The sequence below is a fragment of the Diabrotica virgifera genome, chromosome 9, assembly GCF_917563875.1.
Source record: "Diabrotica virgifera virgifera chromosome 9, PGI_DIABVI_V3a".
Taxonomy (NCBI): Eukaryota; Metazoa; Arthropoda; class Insecta; order Coleoptera; family Chrysomelidae; genus Diabrotica; species Diabrotica virgifera.
In genome coordinates this window covers 189,603,206-189,616,041 of record NC_065451.1, presented here as the reverse complement: position 1 = coordinate 189,616,041, position 12,836 = coordinate 189,603,206, and the positions used below count along the sequence as shown (strand labels likewise).

General features: G+C 34.9%; 1 protein-coding gene across 1 annotated transcript in view; it reads left to right on the top strand.

Annotated features, from left to right (window-relative positions):
- The window catches only part of LOC114329005 (serologically defined colon cancer antigen 8 homolog), a 77,724-nt gene that overhangs the window by 36,288 nt on the left and 28,600 nt on the right, over window positions 1–12,836 (top strand). Inside the window, exon 7 of the mRNA XM_028278016.2 lies at window positions 3,572–3,788. Coding sequence (XP_028133817.2) covers window positions 3,572–3,788 — 217 coding nt within the window. The remainder of the gene's footprint in view (window positions 1–3,571; window positions 3,789–12,836) is intronic.

Genomic DNA, 12,836 nt, shown 5'->3' with positions numbered 1-12,836 from the left:
TAAAAATCGAAGTGTCTCAGGATTTCTCTTCAAATTCGTCCATTCTCGAGATAATGAATTTATTCCAACTCAAACGTCCTCACTGTATATATATTATTTTAAGAGGCTACATCACCGCATCATCAAGATGCGTTCCAAGATTGCAACTTTAATTTAGAATATTTTGTCGAGTGATTTGGTACACATATACCTAATAAGTAAAGAACGGCGGTACAGAAACCAATTTGAGAAATATGTTAGTATGTGGAAATTACTTTATAATTAAATAAAATATTACAAAAACTAGTCTGTACCGCTATTGAGAAGAACAAAAAATACAATATATTCAAATAACTTTTTATCCCATGCCTAGATTTTGTGTCACAATGGAACTACCAAAATCGATTATCTATAACAATAAATCGAACTTAACTAACTGATTTGGCGAACTTAACTAACATTTATAGACCCCAACAATTATAGAGGTATAAATCTACTGAACACTGCACTTAAGCTAACCACAAAGGTACTAACCAACAAAATCATTAAACTAACAACTTTATCAGATGAACAACAAGGATTCAGATCCGGAAGATCCTGCGTAGACGCCGTATTTGTACTGAGACAAATCACAGAAAAGGCCATTGAGTACAATAAACCAGCATATCTATGTTTTATAGACCTGACAAAGGCTTTCGATCGCATCCAAGTCGAAGACGTCTTACATTTACTATATAGAAGAAACATACCAATCAATATTATACAAACCATCGAAAACATCTGCTTTCATAATCGAATATAGGCAAAGATAAATGGAAAACTAACGTAGTTTATACCAGTACAAAGCGGAGTCAGACAAGGTGACTCATTAAGCCCACTACTCTTTAATATAATAATGGACGAAATAATAGAAGCAGTACGTAAAGGTCATGGTTACAGAATGGGAAACAAAGAAATCCAAATATTGTGGTATGCAGCCGACGCCGCATTAATCGCCGAGACAGAAGACGATCTCCAAAGATTAACACACATCTTCAATTCAACAGCCAATAAATACAATATGATAATATCAGCAGAAAAAAACAAATGTATGACAACATCTAAATACCCACTACGATGTAAAATCGAAATTGATGGGAAAATAATAAAGCAGGAAGAAAGGTTTAGATATCTGGGAATAGATATAACCAGTAACGGAGATGTTGAAGAGGAAGTACGACAACAAAGCTTAAAAGCAAGTAAAGCGGCGGGACCTCTTAATGACACAATCTGGAAGAACAAACACCTAGAAAGAAACTATAAAGCAACCAAAGAATTTATAAAGCAGCAATTAGACCTATATTTACATACACGGCGGAGACAAGACCTGACACATCTAAAACGAGACGACTACTAGAAACAACAGAGATGAAATTACTCCGACGAATATCAGGGAAAAGTCTGTTGGATAGGGAGAGAAGCGAAAACATAAGAAGATCATGCAATGTAGAAGACATAAATGGATGGATGACAAAACGGAAACAGGAGTGGAACGAACACATTAGTAGAATGGCAGAGGATAGGACAGTACGAATAGCATGAGATAAGTCACCAAATGGACGAAGAAGTATTGGCAGACCAAAAAAAGATGGTGCGATAACTTAAACAATTTAGGAGGCTAATATTGAAGAAGAAACAGGCTTTAAAGCCTACATACAAGAAGGAAGAAGAAGAAGAAGAACTAAAATTTAGCGCGCCTATGAGTATATTATTATCACAATATTGTGCCTTCGTCTTTGATAGTGTCACATACTGTCGACGCACTGTTGCCAAAGGTTCGCAGAACTTTCGAAAAACGGTGCGGCTACTATCTCTCGAATTAATATTGATGACGTGCTGATAGAGCCTCTTAATATATACTCATTAAAACTAACCATTCATTAAAATGAATCAACTTCTTCTTTACGTCTAGACTCTAGACATTACTCTGTCTGTTTTTCTACGTGCCTCCAGTAATTTGTCGTTCAATCGTTTTCGCGGTCTTTCCACTGATCATCTTCCTATTGGGGAATCGTCTCTCGCCGTCCTTACTACTCTATTTGTTGTCATTCGGCTTATGTGGTCGTTCCATTCTACTCTTCTGCTTTTCACCCAGTTATTAATGTTGTCCACCTTGCATCTCCTTCGTATATCTGCACTTTTAGCTCTATCCCACAACGTCTTACCATCGATTTCTCTAAGTGTTTTCATATCTGCTGTTTCTAGCATTCTTTTTGTCTTCTCTGTCAAGTAGTGTTTCTATTCTCTGTGTAGAGTGTGTCAGGTAGTGTTCTATTATCTGACCCTCCTCTAATATTTATATCCTAGTACATTTGCTGTTATAATATTATAACTATGTTTTGTCTTTTGTGGGGAATTAACATATTAAATTTTTTGACGTTTATATTAAGTTTGTTCAGCATACGTTGTAAATCACCTTCACTTTGAGAGATTAGTATTTAGATTTGATTCGTGGACTGTAATTTTAGGTCTGCTAATGTATTTTCATGCACTATCATACAAAATTGATATAGATAGATAAAATGATGTTCCGTTAAACACACAACTGATATAAAAAATGGGTACTCACTTTTTTTGTTGTTGTGTTTTTCTAATCTGGGGCCCCAGCACTGCACTCTTAAATGCACCAACTCAGCAACTTTTCGATGATTGCACCACGCCAATCATTGATTTTATTTTTGAATTTTTGTTACACGCGGACGGTACGATGTAAATTGCTCGCCATTTTTCGAATGTCTCTTGGTACCGTCCTTTTGGCGCTTATGCGCAACAACAATACTTTCGTACCCTGCGTCGAACTGTCAGCTGTGTGTTTTTGAAGTCAGATTTAAATTTTTAGCGGCAAAAGTGATTTGCGCTAACAGTCGTCTGCGTAGCAGATTATTTTAAGTTGTGTTTCTCCCATTTGATTTCCGTTTTTAGTTCTTACTTTTTTTATTATTTCGTCCATAATCAGATTGAACAATAAAGTACTAAGGGAATCTTCCTAACTTATCCCAATACCAGCTTTAGTATCTCCATATTTCTTTTTGTGTTCCGAGAAGTCTTGTTCCATAATATGTTTTGTAAAACTCTGTCAATGTTCCCTTTATATTTGTCTGACTAAAGTGTATGTTTCATTTCTGATTTGTTTGTGCCTGTTGTATTTGTTTTGTTCTGTATTGTAAAAAGGCTTTCTTTCTTTCACATTTTATCTTCACTTCTTCTCTAAACCATGTCGTTTTCGTTTTTGATATGTTAGGGTTCGTTGCTTTCCTCTCTCCAAGTGATTCTGTTGCTGCGTTAATTATATTATTTTTGAATTTTTTTCAGCTTTCCTCGATGTTATCGTTTTCTAAAATTTCATTCTAAGTGGACTCCGTATTTAGTCCTTCAACTCTGATTTTTATTTGTCTTGCTGCCGCTCTTTTGGCTGTGAAGTATTTCATGCTGATTCTTATTTTACATAATAGTAGGCTATTATGTAAATTAGCTAACTTTTGATTATAACATAATCTATCATATTATCAAAAAAGCATGAAAATATTATGAGAAATATTTTGTTTAATTTCAGGGTAGAAGAGTAGCAGACGAGAGATCGACAGTAGAAAGACGATACACTCAACAAATCGAGCAACTCTCTGCGGAATTGGGAATACAATGGGAAAGTACGAACAAACTGCAGATGGAAGTGGATAAACAGAGAAGGGAAAACGCCGATCTACGTAGAGATGTGGCTCAAAAACAGGCACTCATTGACGAACTCCGGAAGGACATGCAAAGCAAAATAAGTAAGACCTTTGTTAATTATGCAAACCATAACACACTGCATTCATTCTCACACTGCGTCATTACAACTTTTATATAATACTAGTGATTTTTTTCGTCTCCATGCGACGGAGGATCCAATAAATTGCCATCTACAATCACTCCACTAAGTTTTTTCTGAATTCCACCTATTTTATCGTATATTCCTCCAATTTTTCTGACACTATTAAATTTTTTCTGAGTGCCTTCAAATTTTTCTGATGCCCTCCATTTTTTCTGAGTCTATCCTTTTTTTTCTGAGTCTCTCCAATTTTATCGTGTTCCCTCTAATTTTTCCTGATTCCCTCTAATTTTTCCTGACCCCATCTAAGTTTTCCTTACTCCCTCTAATTTTTTCTTACTCCCTCTAATTTCTCCTGACCCTCTTTCATTTTTCCTGACCCTTCTAATTTTTTCTGACTCCTAATTCTTCCATGTTCCTTCTAATTTTTCCTTACTATCTCTAATTTTTAATGACTTCCTCTCATTTTCCTGACCCTTCTAATTTTTATGATTCTCTCTGATTTGTCTTGACTTCCTGTAATTTTTCCCGACTCCCTACTATTTTGTCGTATAATTCTCTAACTGTTCATGACTCCCTCCTATTTTATCGTGCCTCCCTCGAATTTTTCCTGACTCCTGAATCCTATTTTATCGTATCGATGGAGCAAACCCATTCACTCGCATTCACGGCAGTAAATCCATTTCCACTTTTACGGGAGTAAACCCATTTGCACAAATTCACGCTAGTAAACCCATTTAAACACCTTTATGGTAGTAAACCCATTCGCGCACATGTACGGGATTAAACCCACTCATTGGAGCAAGTTCTTTTTGAAGTTGTACTGCTTTAGGCGCGATTGAGATTGAGGGTGAATTTATATTGATCTGCGCGCATGCGCACACCGACAGTATTGTATTAGTCTTTATACGGGCTCTGATTGGGTGTTGAAATGATCTGTCAATAAATGTTCAATACGGAGGTTATCGGTAAACAAAAATGTATAATATTAATTTTTATTGTTGTGAGGACAGAAATAAAATCAAATTTATAATTATAGTGACTTTTTAAATAGTTTTGAAAAGCCACAGGTACGTAATTCTAAATGTTTCAATTGTATTCCAATAAAAAATTATCTTGATAGCTACCTATTTGGAAAATGTAAAAAAAAAATAATGTACTTACCTATTAATTAGTAGGCAATGCTTTAATTTACATAATCTGATTACGAACAAACTTTCCACAAATTTTCATCTAATGTATCGTTTTCTTACTCTATATATTGTTGTATTTTAATTCGACAAAAATCAAACTAATAAAAATTCATATAAACAAAATGTCAAAAAGTTGTTCAGTTTGTGTATATTCCCACAATACGCGAAGGTGGTGCAGTTTGAAATCGCTTCGACTCTCGTACGGCGGGATAAACGGGAAGTAGGTTCAAGCCCAACGCAAGTTATATCATTTTTTTATTTTTTTTTTATAGATTTTATGATTGTAAGTACAATATTATATAATTATTATCAGAAAATACGTATTTAATTAAAATTTTTGGCAACAATTATTGTTCAGAAATCATTTGTGGCATTTTTCAATGTGTTTGTGTGTGTTTTATTCTTTTATTTTTTTAATTTTTGGTATTGTTTTAATAAAAATTTTTGGAAAGTAGTAGAGAAACTTTTTAAAGTATATTAGTAAGAAGTATATTAGTATATTAGTATAAGTAAGAAGTATAACTTCTTACGTGCGTACAAAGTACACACATTCTTTTTTACTTTGGATGTAATCATTTTAACACTTACTTACTTATTCCGTGGCGTTACAATCCTTCGTGAGTTTTAGCCGACTCGACAACCTGCCTCCACTGTTCTCTGTTTTGAGCAACCTCCATTCAATTCTCCACGCCCATAGTGTTAGGTCTCCAGCTATATTCTCTCGCCATCGGAGTAGAGGGCGTCCGCGTGGTCTTCTTTCAGTTGGGACTTCTCCCCACGCCAGCCTAAATGTTCTTTGGTCAGCATGTCTTCTGAGGTGACCTGCCCATTGGAGTCTTCTGGACTTTATTTCTTGTATGATGTTCTTCTTCTTATGGAGCCTATCCGTTACGGATGTTGGACACTAACATGGCTATTCTGACTTTGTTGACTGCTGCCCTGAAAAGTCCGGTAGTGGTTAAGTTAAACCATTTTCGCAGGTTCTGCAGCCAGGATATTCTTCTTCGTCCTGGACCTCTTCTCCCATGCACTTTACCTTGAAGTATGGTCCGAAGTAGGTCATATCGTTGTTCATTGCGCATTATATGGCCCAGGTATTCCAGTTTTCGACGTTTTAAAGGGGTGATACACACGCGAGTAAATACGCGAACTTATGGCTCGCGACCTTTTTCGCGCATGTATCACCGCAAGTACGCGTACTATAAGTCCGCCAAGTAAGTACGCCGTCGATCCAACAAGTTTGAAATCTTACTCGTAACCCGTACGTGTATCACTGCCACGAGCCACGAGCCTCGAGCCATCATGTTATTGCGTTTAAAGTTACACTTATATTTTCACTAATTAAGCAAATTGCCTAGAAATAATTCAATCGTTTATTGTTGAAAGGAGACAAGTTACATTTTATAAGTTTTGGGAAAACCGTAAAACACTATTTTAAGCTATACTAAATTATTTTGATTATTTGTTTTTGAGTAAACCTAATTATTTATAGGCTGTTTTATCATCCTGATGAAAATATTACCATCTTATCTATATTTTGTTTGTTTATGCCTACCTTGTATTAAATTAAAATAGATCAAAAACAAGTGCACTACTTCACATCATGATTTTGACAGCTTACCACACTTATAAAAAATCAAATTATTCTTCTATTTAACAAAACCCGATCAAAAAAATAATCAAACTCTACTAAAAAACATAAGATTTCAGCAAAATTAGTACACAGAAAATAAAAAATTTAACCACGAGGACAGTTTCTAAATTTTTTGCTACCGACGGCGACCGCGATCTTTAAAACCGCGTACTTTAAGTCTGCCGTGTATCACCGACGGCGAGCCCAGTAAGTCCGCGATCTTTAAACCCGCGTACTTAAAGATTGCGTGTGTATCACGCGCTTTATGGTTACGACTAGTTCGCGCTCTTTACCCATTCAATGTAGAACTTCTTCGTTGGTAACTCTGTCTATCCAGAAAATCCTCAACATGCGTCTAAAGCACCACATCTCAAATGCTTCGAGTCTCTTTAGTGATGCTTCAATTAAGGTCCATGACACCACTCCATATAAAAGAACGGAGAATACGTAGCATTTTAGTAAACGAACTTTTATTTCCAATTTTATATCGTGGCTGTTTTTTTCATTTTGACGAAAGCTGATCTTGCCTTCTCGATCCTTATCTTAATTTCCATCGATTAGTCCTACTGTTTATTTAAGTTTGCACCCAAATAACAAAAGTTGGTGATTTGTGTTATAGGTTGTTGGTTAACTAGTAATTGACCAGGTGGTATCCTATTTTTGCTTATAACCATGTATTTGGTTTTTTGATGTTAGAATCAAGCCCAAACCTGCTACTTACTTCTGCCACCCTGGAGACAAGTGTCTGCAGACCTTCAAGACTGTCTGCAAAAATGACAGTATCATCAGCGTATCTTATGTTGTTCAATCGTTCTCCGTTTATAAGTATTCCCTCGTCTATGTCCGTTAGCACTAGGTTCATAATGTGCTCTGAATATGTATTGAACAATAATGAGGACAATATACATCCCTGTCGCACACCTCTTTTTATCTTTATGTCGTCTGTTAACTGATCCCCTACTCTAACAGCTGCAGTTTGTTCGTAATAGATATTGTTTAATATACGGCTATATCTGCTGTCTAGACCAATTGAATTTAATATTTTCATCAGTTCGTCATGTTTTATTCTATCGAACGCTTTCTGGTAATCAACAAAACACACATATATATCACAATTCACGTCTCCACATCTTTGAAAGAGAACTTGTATTGCAAAAAGTGCCTCTCGAGTACCCAATGCATCCCTGAAGCCGAATTGTGTGTTTATCATGTGTTCTTCACACTTTTTATACAGGGTGTCCCGAAAAGAATGGTCATAAATTATACCACACATTCTGGGGTCAAAAATAGTTCGGTTGAACCTAACTTACCTTAGTACAAATGTGCTCATAAAAAAAGTTACAGCCCTTTGAAGTTACAAAATGAAAATCGATTTTTTTCAATATATCGAAAACTCTCAGAGATTTTTTATTCAAAACGGGCATGTATCATTCTAATGGCAGGACCACCTTAAAACAAAATTATAGTGAAATTTGTCCACCCCATAAAAAAATTATGGGGATTTTGTTCCCTTAAACCCCCCCAAACTTTTGTGTACGTTCCAATTAATTCATTATTGTGGTACCATTAGTTGAACACAACGTTTTTAAAAAATTTTTGCCTCTTAGTATTTTTTCGATAAGCCAGTTTTTATCGAGATGCGGCTTCCTTTTTACTATATTTAAATAAAAAATTTATGGGGGTTTTGTTCCTTTAAACCCCCAAATGTTTGTGTACGTTCCAATTAAACTATTATTGTGGTACCATTAGTTAAACGCAGTGTTTTTAAAACTTTTTTGCCTCTTAGTCTTTTTTTGATAAGTCAACTTTTATCGAGATGTGGCTTCTTTTTCAAAATGTACCAAAAAATTTAAGTTATAAATAAATTTTCAGATTATTAACAGGTGTCTATAATCATACTGAACCATATACAAATAGGTTGTGGATTCGACAAATATTCAAAATATCTCGATAAACACTGGCTTATCAAAAAAGTACTAAGAGGCAAAAAAGTTTTAAAAATATTGTGTTTAACTAATGGTGCCACAATAATAATTTAATTGGAACGTACATAAAAGTTTGGGGGGTTTAAGGGAACAAAACCCCCATAAAATTTTTATGGGGTGCACAAATTTCACTATAATTTTTTTTTAAGATGTTGCTGTAATAAAAATTCCTCATGTCCATTTTCAATAAAAAACCTGTAGGAGTTTTCGATATATGAAAAAAAATCAATTTTCATTTTGTAACTTCAAAGGACTGTAACTTTTTTTGTGTGCACTATTGTATATAGGTAAGTGAGGTTCAATCAACCTATTTTTGACCCCAGAATCTGTGGTATAATTTATGACCAATCTTTTCGGGACACCCTGTATATTCTTTTATGTATAATTTTTAAAAAAGTTTTCAGGAGATGGCTCATAAGACTTATTATTCGATAATCTTCACATTTTTTGGCATTGGTTTTTTAGGGATTGTTATAAAAGTTGATCTTAGCCACTGTTGGGGTATTTTTCCACTTTGGTATATATTGTTGAAGATCATGGTAAGTCTTTTTACTTCGTCTTTATCCATGATTTTCAAAAATTCTGAGTAGAACTCGTCTGGTCCTGCGGCTTTTCCCTCCTTAATGTTGTTTATAGCAGCTTCTACTTCCGCTTCGAGAATAGGTGGTCCGGTATCGTCATTTTTATTTTGTGTGATGGTGACATTCCTATCGTCTTCAAATGTTGTTGTCACATAGTTCATCCATGTTGTTTTTGTTTCTTCAATATCAACTATTGGATTTCCTTGAGCGTCTGTTAAGTGTCCCGGCCTTTTTGATTTATAGATGCCTGCTGCTTCTTTGATCTTTTTGTGGAGGTTGAAGGAATCGTGTTTGCGTTCCAATATCTCGATTTCTTCACCCTGTTCTTCCAGATTTCTGTTTTTAGCTTCTCTGACAGCTTTTTTTATCTCTTTGTCTAGAAACTGATATGCAACGTAGTCTATCCGCTTGGATTCTCTTCTTCTGTCCATCATCTGTAATATACCGTCGGTCATCCATGGTTTTTCCTTTTCTGTCTTTTTCGGTCGCAGGTATTGGTCTAATATTTCCTTCCCATTGTTTTCTAAGTGGTTTATTTCTGCGTCAACATCACTAACTACTTCTGACTTAGATATGTTGTTCTTCAGATATTCCCTACTTCTTGCTTTATATCATCATCTCTTAATTGTTTGAGATCGTATCTTATAGGATTAGGTTTGTTTTTTTTTTTTAATTTCAGACGAAACTTACCGACAAGTGGGTTATGGTCTGACTTAATATCTGCACCAGGGTAGGTTTTCACTGATGTTATTGAGTTTTTGAACCTTTTATTTATTAAAATATAGTCAATCTGGTTTCTTATGAGATTTTCTGGCGTGTCACCTGGTGAGCGCTATGTGTACAACCTTCTGTATGGTAATTTGAAGAGTGTGTTGGTGATTACCAACTCTTCTTCCGTAGCAAATGTGAGTAGGCGTTCTCCTCTCTCATTTCGCTCACCCAAACCCCATGAACCTACTACTCACCATAACTACCCTTACCGATTTTGGCATTAAAGTCACCCATAACTAGCGTTACTTCATTGGTTTTTAACTTACTTAGGACTTTCCTTAAATCGTAATAAAAAGCCTCTATTACTTCGTCTGATTTGTCTGCTGTGGGTGCGTATATTTGGATTATGTTGGTTTTTGCTGGGAATAAATCCAATTGAATGAGCATGATTCTCTCGGATATTGGAAAAAAATTCGTAACGTATTTTTTTATTTGTTTATTTAAAATTATTCCGACGCCATGCTTATGTTGACCTTCTGTATTTCCAGAGTAATATATTTGGTGCTCGTTTATTTGACATTTTCCGGCATCAGGCCATCGCATTTCACTGATGCCCATTATATCGATATTCAGTCTTTCCATTTCATGGATGGCATTATAAATTTTGCCTGCTGTATGATGTTGGCGTCTGGTAAAGTTTTTCTTTGGGCAAATTTGATGTCATCATCATCAACAACTATTCCATCCATCGTCGGATTCTGTTTTTTGCATCCATTCGTGACCGACCATTCATTTGATGCTATTAGTCCATCTTGTTTGAGGTCTGCCTCTACTTCTTTTGCTTGCCCTTGGTCACCATTCGAGAATTCGCTTCGTCCAACGGTTGTCTTCCACTCTTCCTAGGTATCCTGCCCAGTTACATTTTAACATGGCAATCTTCTGGATCACAATTATTACCTTTGATCCTCTTCATATCTCTTCATTGGATTTGCGATCAGTGAGTTTAATATTGAGCATTCTCCGTTCCATAGCTCCCTGAGTCACTTTAAGTTTGTGGACTACCCCCTTTTCCTAATTGCATTTTCTATTGAGGTTGGCGATCAATATGGCAAATTTATGTCTGTTCTGGGCTTGATGCATTGTCATTTTCTGTTGTGTGGGTCCAATCTTTGATGTTTCGTGGCCAAGATTTTTTCTTTCTTTCTACACCCCTTTTACCTTCGATCTTGACTTCCAATATTACCTGGAGCTGCTAAAATTCCCTATGGCGCATTATGTGTTCTAGATATGGCGTCTTTCTAATTTTGATAGTATTGACTAGATGACGACGTGTGTTCATTCTTTTCAGTACTCTTTCATTCGTAGTTCTGCTGGTCCAGCTTATTCTTAGCCTTCTGCGGTACATCCACAATTCGAATGAAGAAAAAATAAAAATAGAAAAATTATGATAGATACTTTATAAAAATGAGGTAAACCATAAAGGGTTGGTTGCTATACTGCAGTGTCAAATGGTTTATACAGTGCCAGTTACTGTGAAAATCATATCATAATAAATAAATTTTATAAAATTCTCCTGCAGTCACAGTGGCAGCTGCTAAACTCCTCCGATATGTCTAAAAGTGGGAAACTATCAATATATGTAATGTAAATTTATAAGTTTCTTTTGATAATTTCAGATAAATTTAGTTTATTTCACAACGTATTATATTTTCCGTCTTTTACGTTATTTTGCCGGTTATTTGGAAATCTTTATATAATTATTTGGAAATTCATCAATTTTAGTTATTCGTAATAATATACACTAAGCATCAAAATTAACGCACCACCTTAAAAATGGGACATTTTTGATGGCTCGTATTTCCTAAACTTGTTATCCGATTTTAGTGATTTTTTTAGTATATTATAGCTTTATTCTTTAAGAATATCTATCTACATATTAATATTATTGCTAAACAAGTAAGCGTCACTGTATATCACCGGGTGTAACAATAATAGTGTGTTTTTCCTCGAAGTTTGGAACACCCTGTGGAATATTCTAGAGTATATAAAATATTGAAATTAAAACTCGACTATAGCCTTATGCTTTCTTAACATTTTCCTTTTTAATTCATTCGCTTATGTGGTATAATAAAAAAGTTAGGTACTTTAACAACTAGCCATGTTATTCATCAATACATGGTGTTTCTAAATAAGTGCGACAAACTTTAAAGAATAATTATTCTGCATGAAAAAATAATGACCGTTTACTTTATAATCATATGTCCGCAAATGCTTTGTTTTCGAGATAGGGGATGTTGAATTTTTTCTTACAAACTGACGATTTATTTATTGCTCTAAAACTGGTTGAGATATGCAAATGAAATTTGGTAGGTTTTAAGGGGTAGTTACTGCGCATTTTTGACATACAATCAAGAGTTTTATATTCACCATTGGCGTGCATACGGGATGTATCTAAAATGTTTATACCCGTATGCACGCCAATGGTGAATATAAAATTCTTAATTGTATGTCAAAACATGCGCAATAACTACCCCTTAAAACCTACCAAGAGAAAAGAAGTTTGTAAGAAGAAATTCAACATCCCGTATCTCGGAAACAAAGCATTTGCGGACATATGTTTATAAAGCGAACGGTCATTATTTTTTCATGCAGAATTATCCCTTAAAATTTGTCGCCTTTATTTAGAAACACCCTGTATTGATGAATAGCATTGATAGTTGTTAAGTACCTTACTTTTTTATTATCCAACGTAATCGAATGAAGCAAAAAGCAAAATGTTAGGAAATTCTAAGGCTACAGTTGAGTTTTAATTTCAATATTTTGTATATGCTATAATATTCCACAGGGTGTTCCAAACTTTGAGGAAAAACACACTATCATTTTTACACCCGGTATACAATGACACTT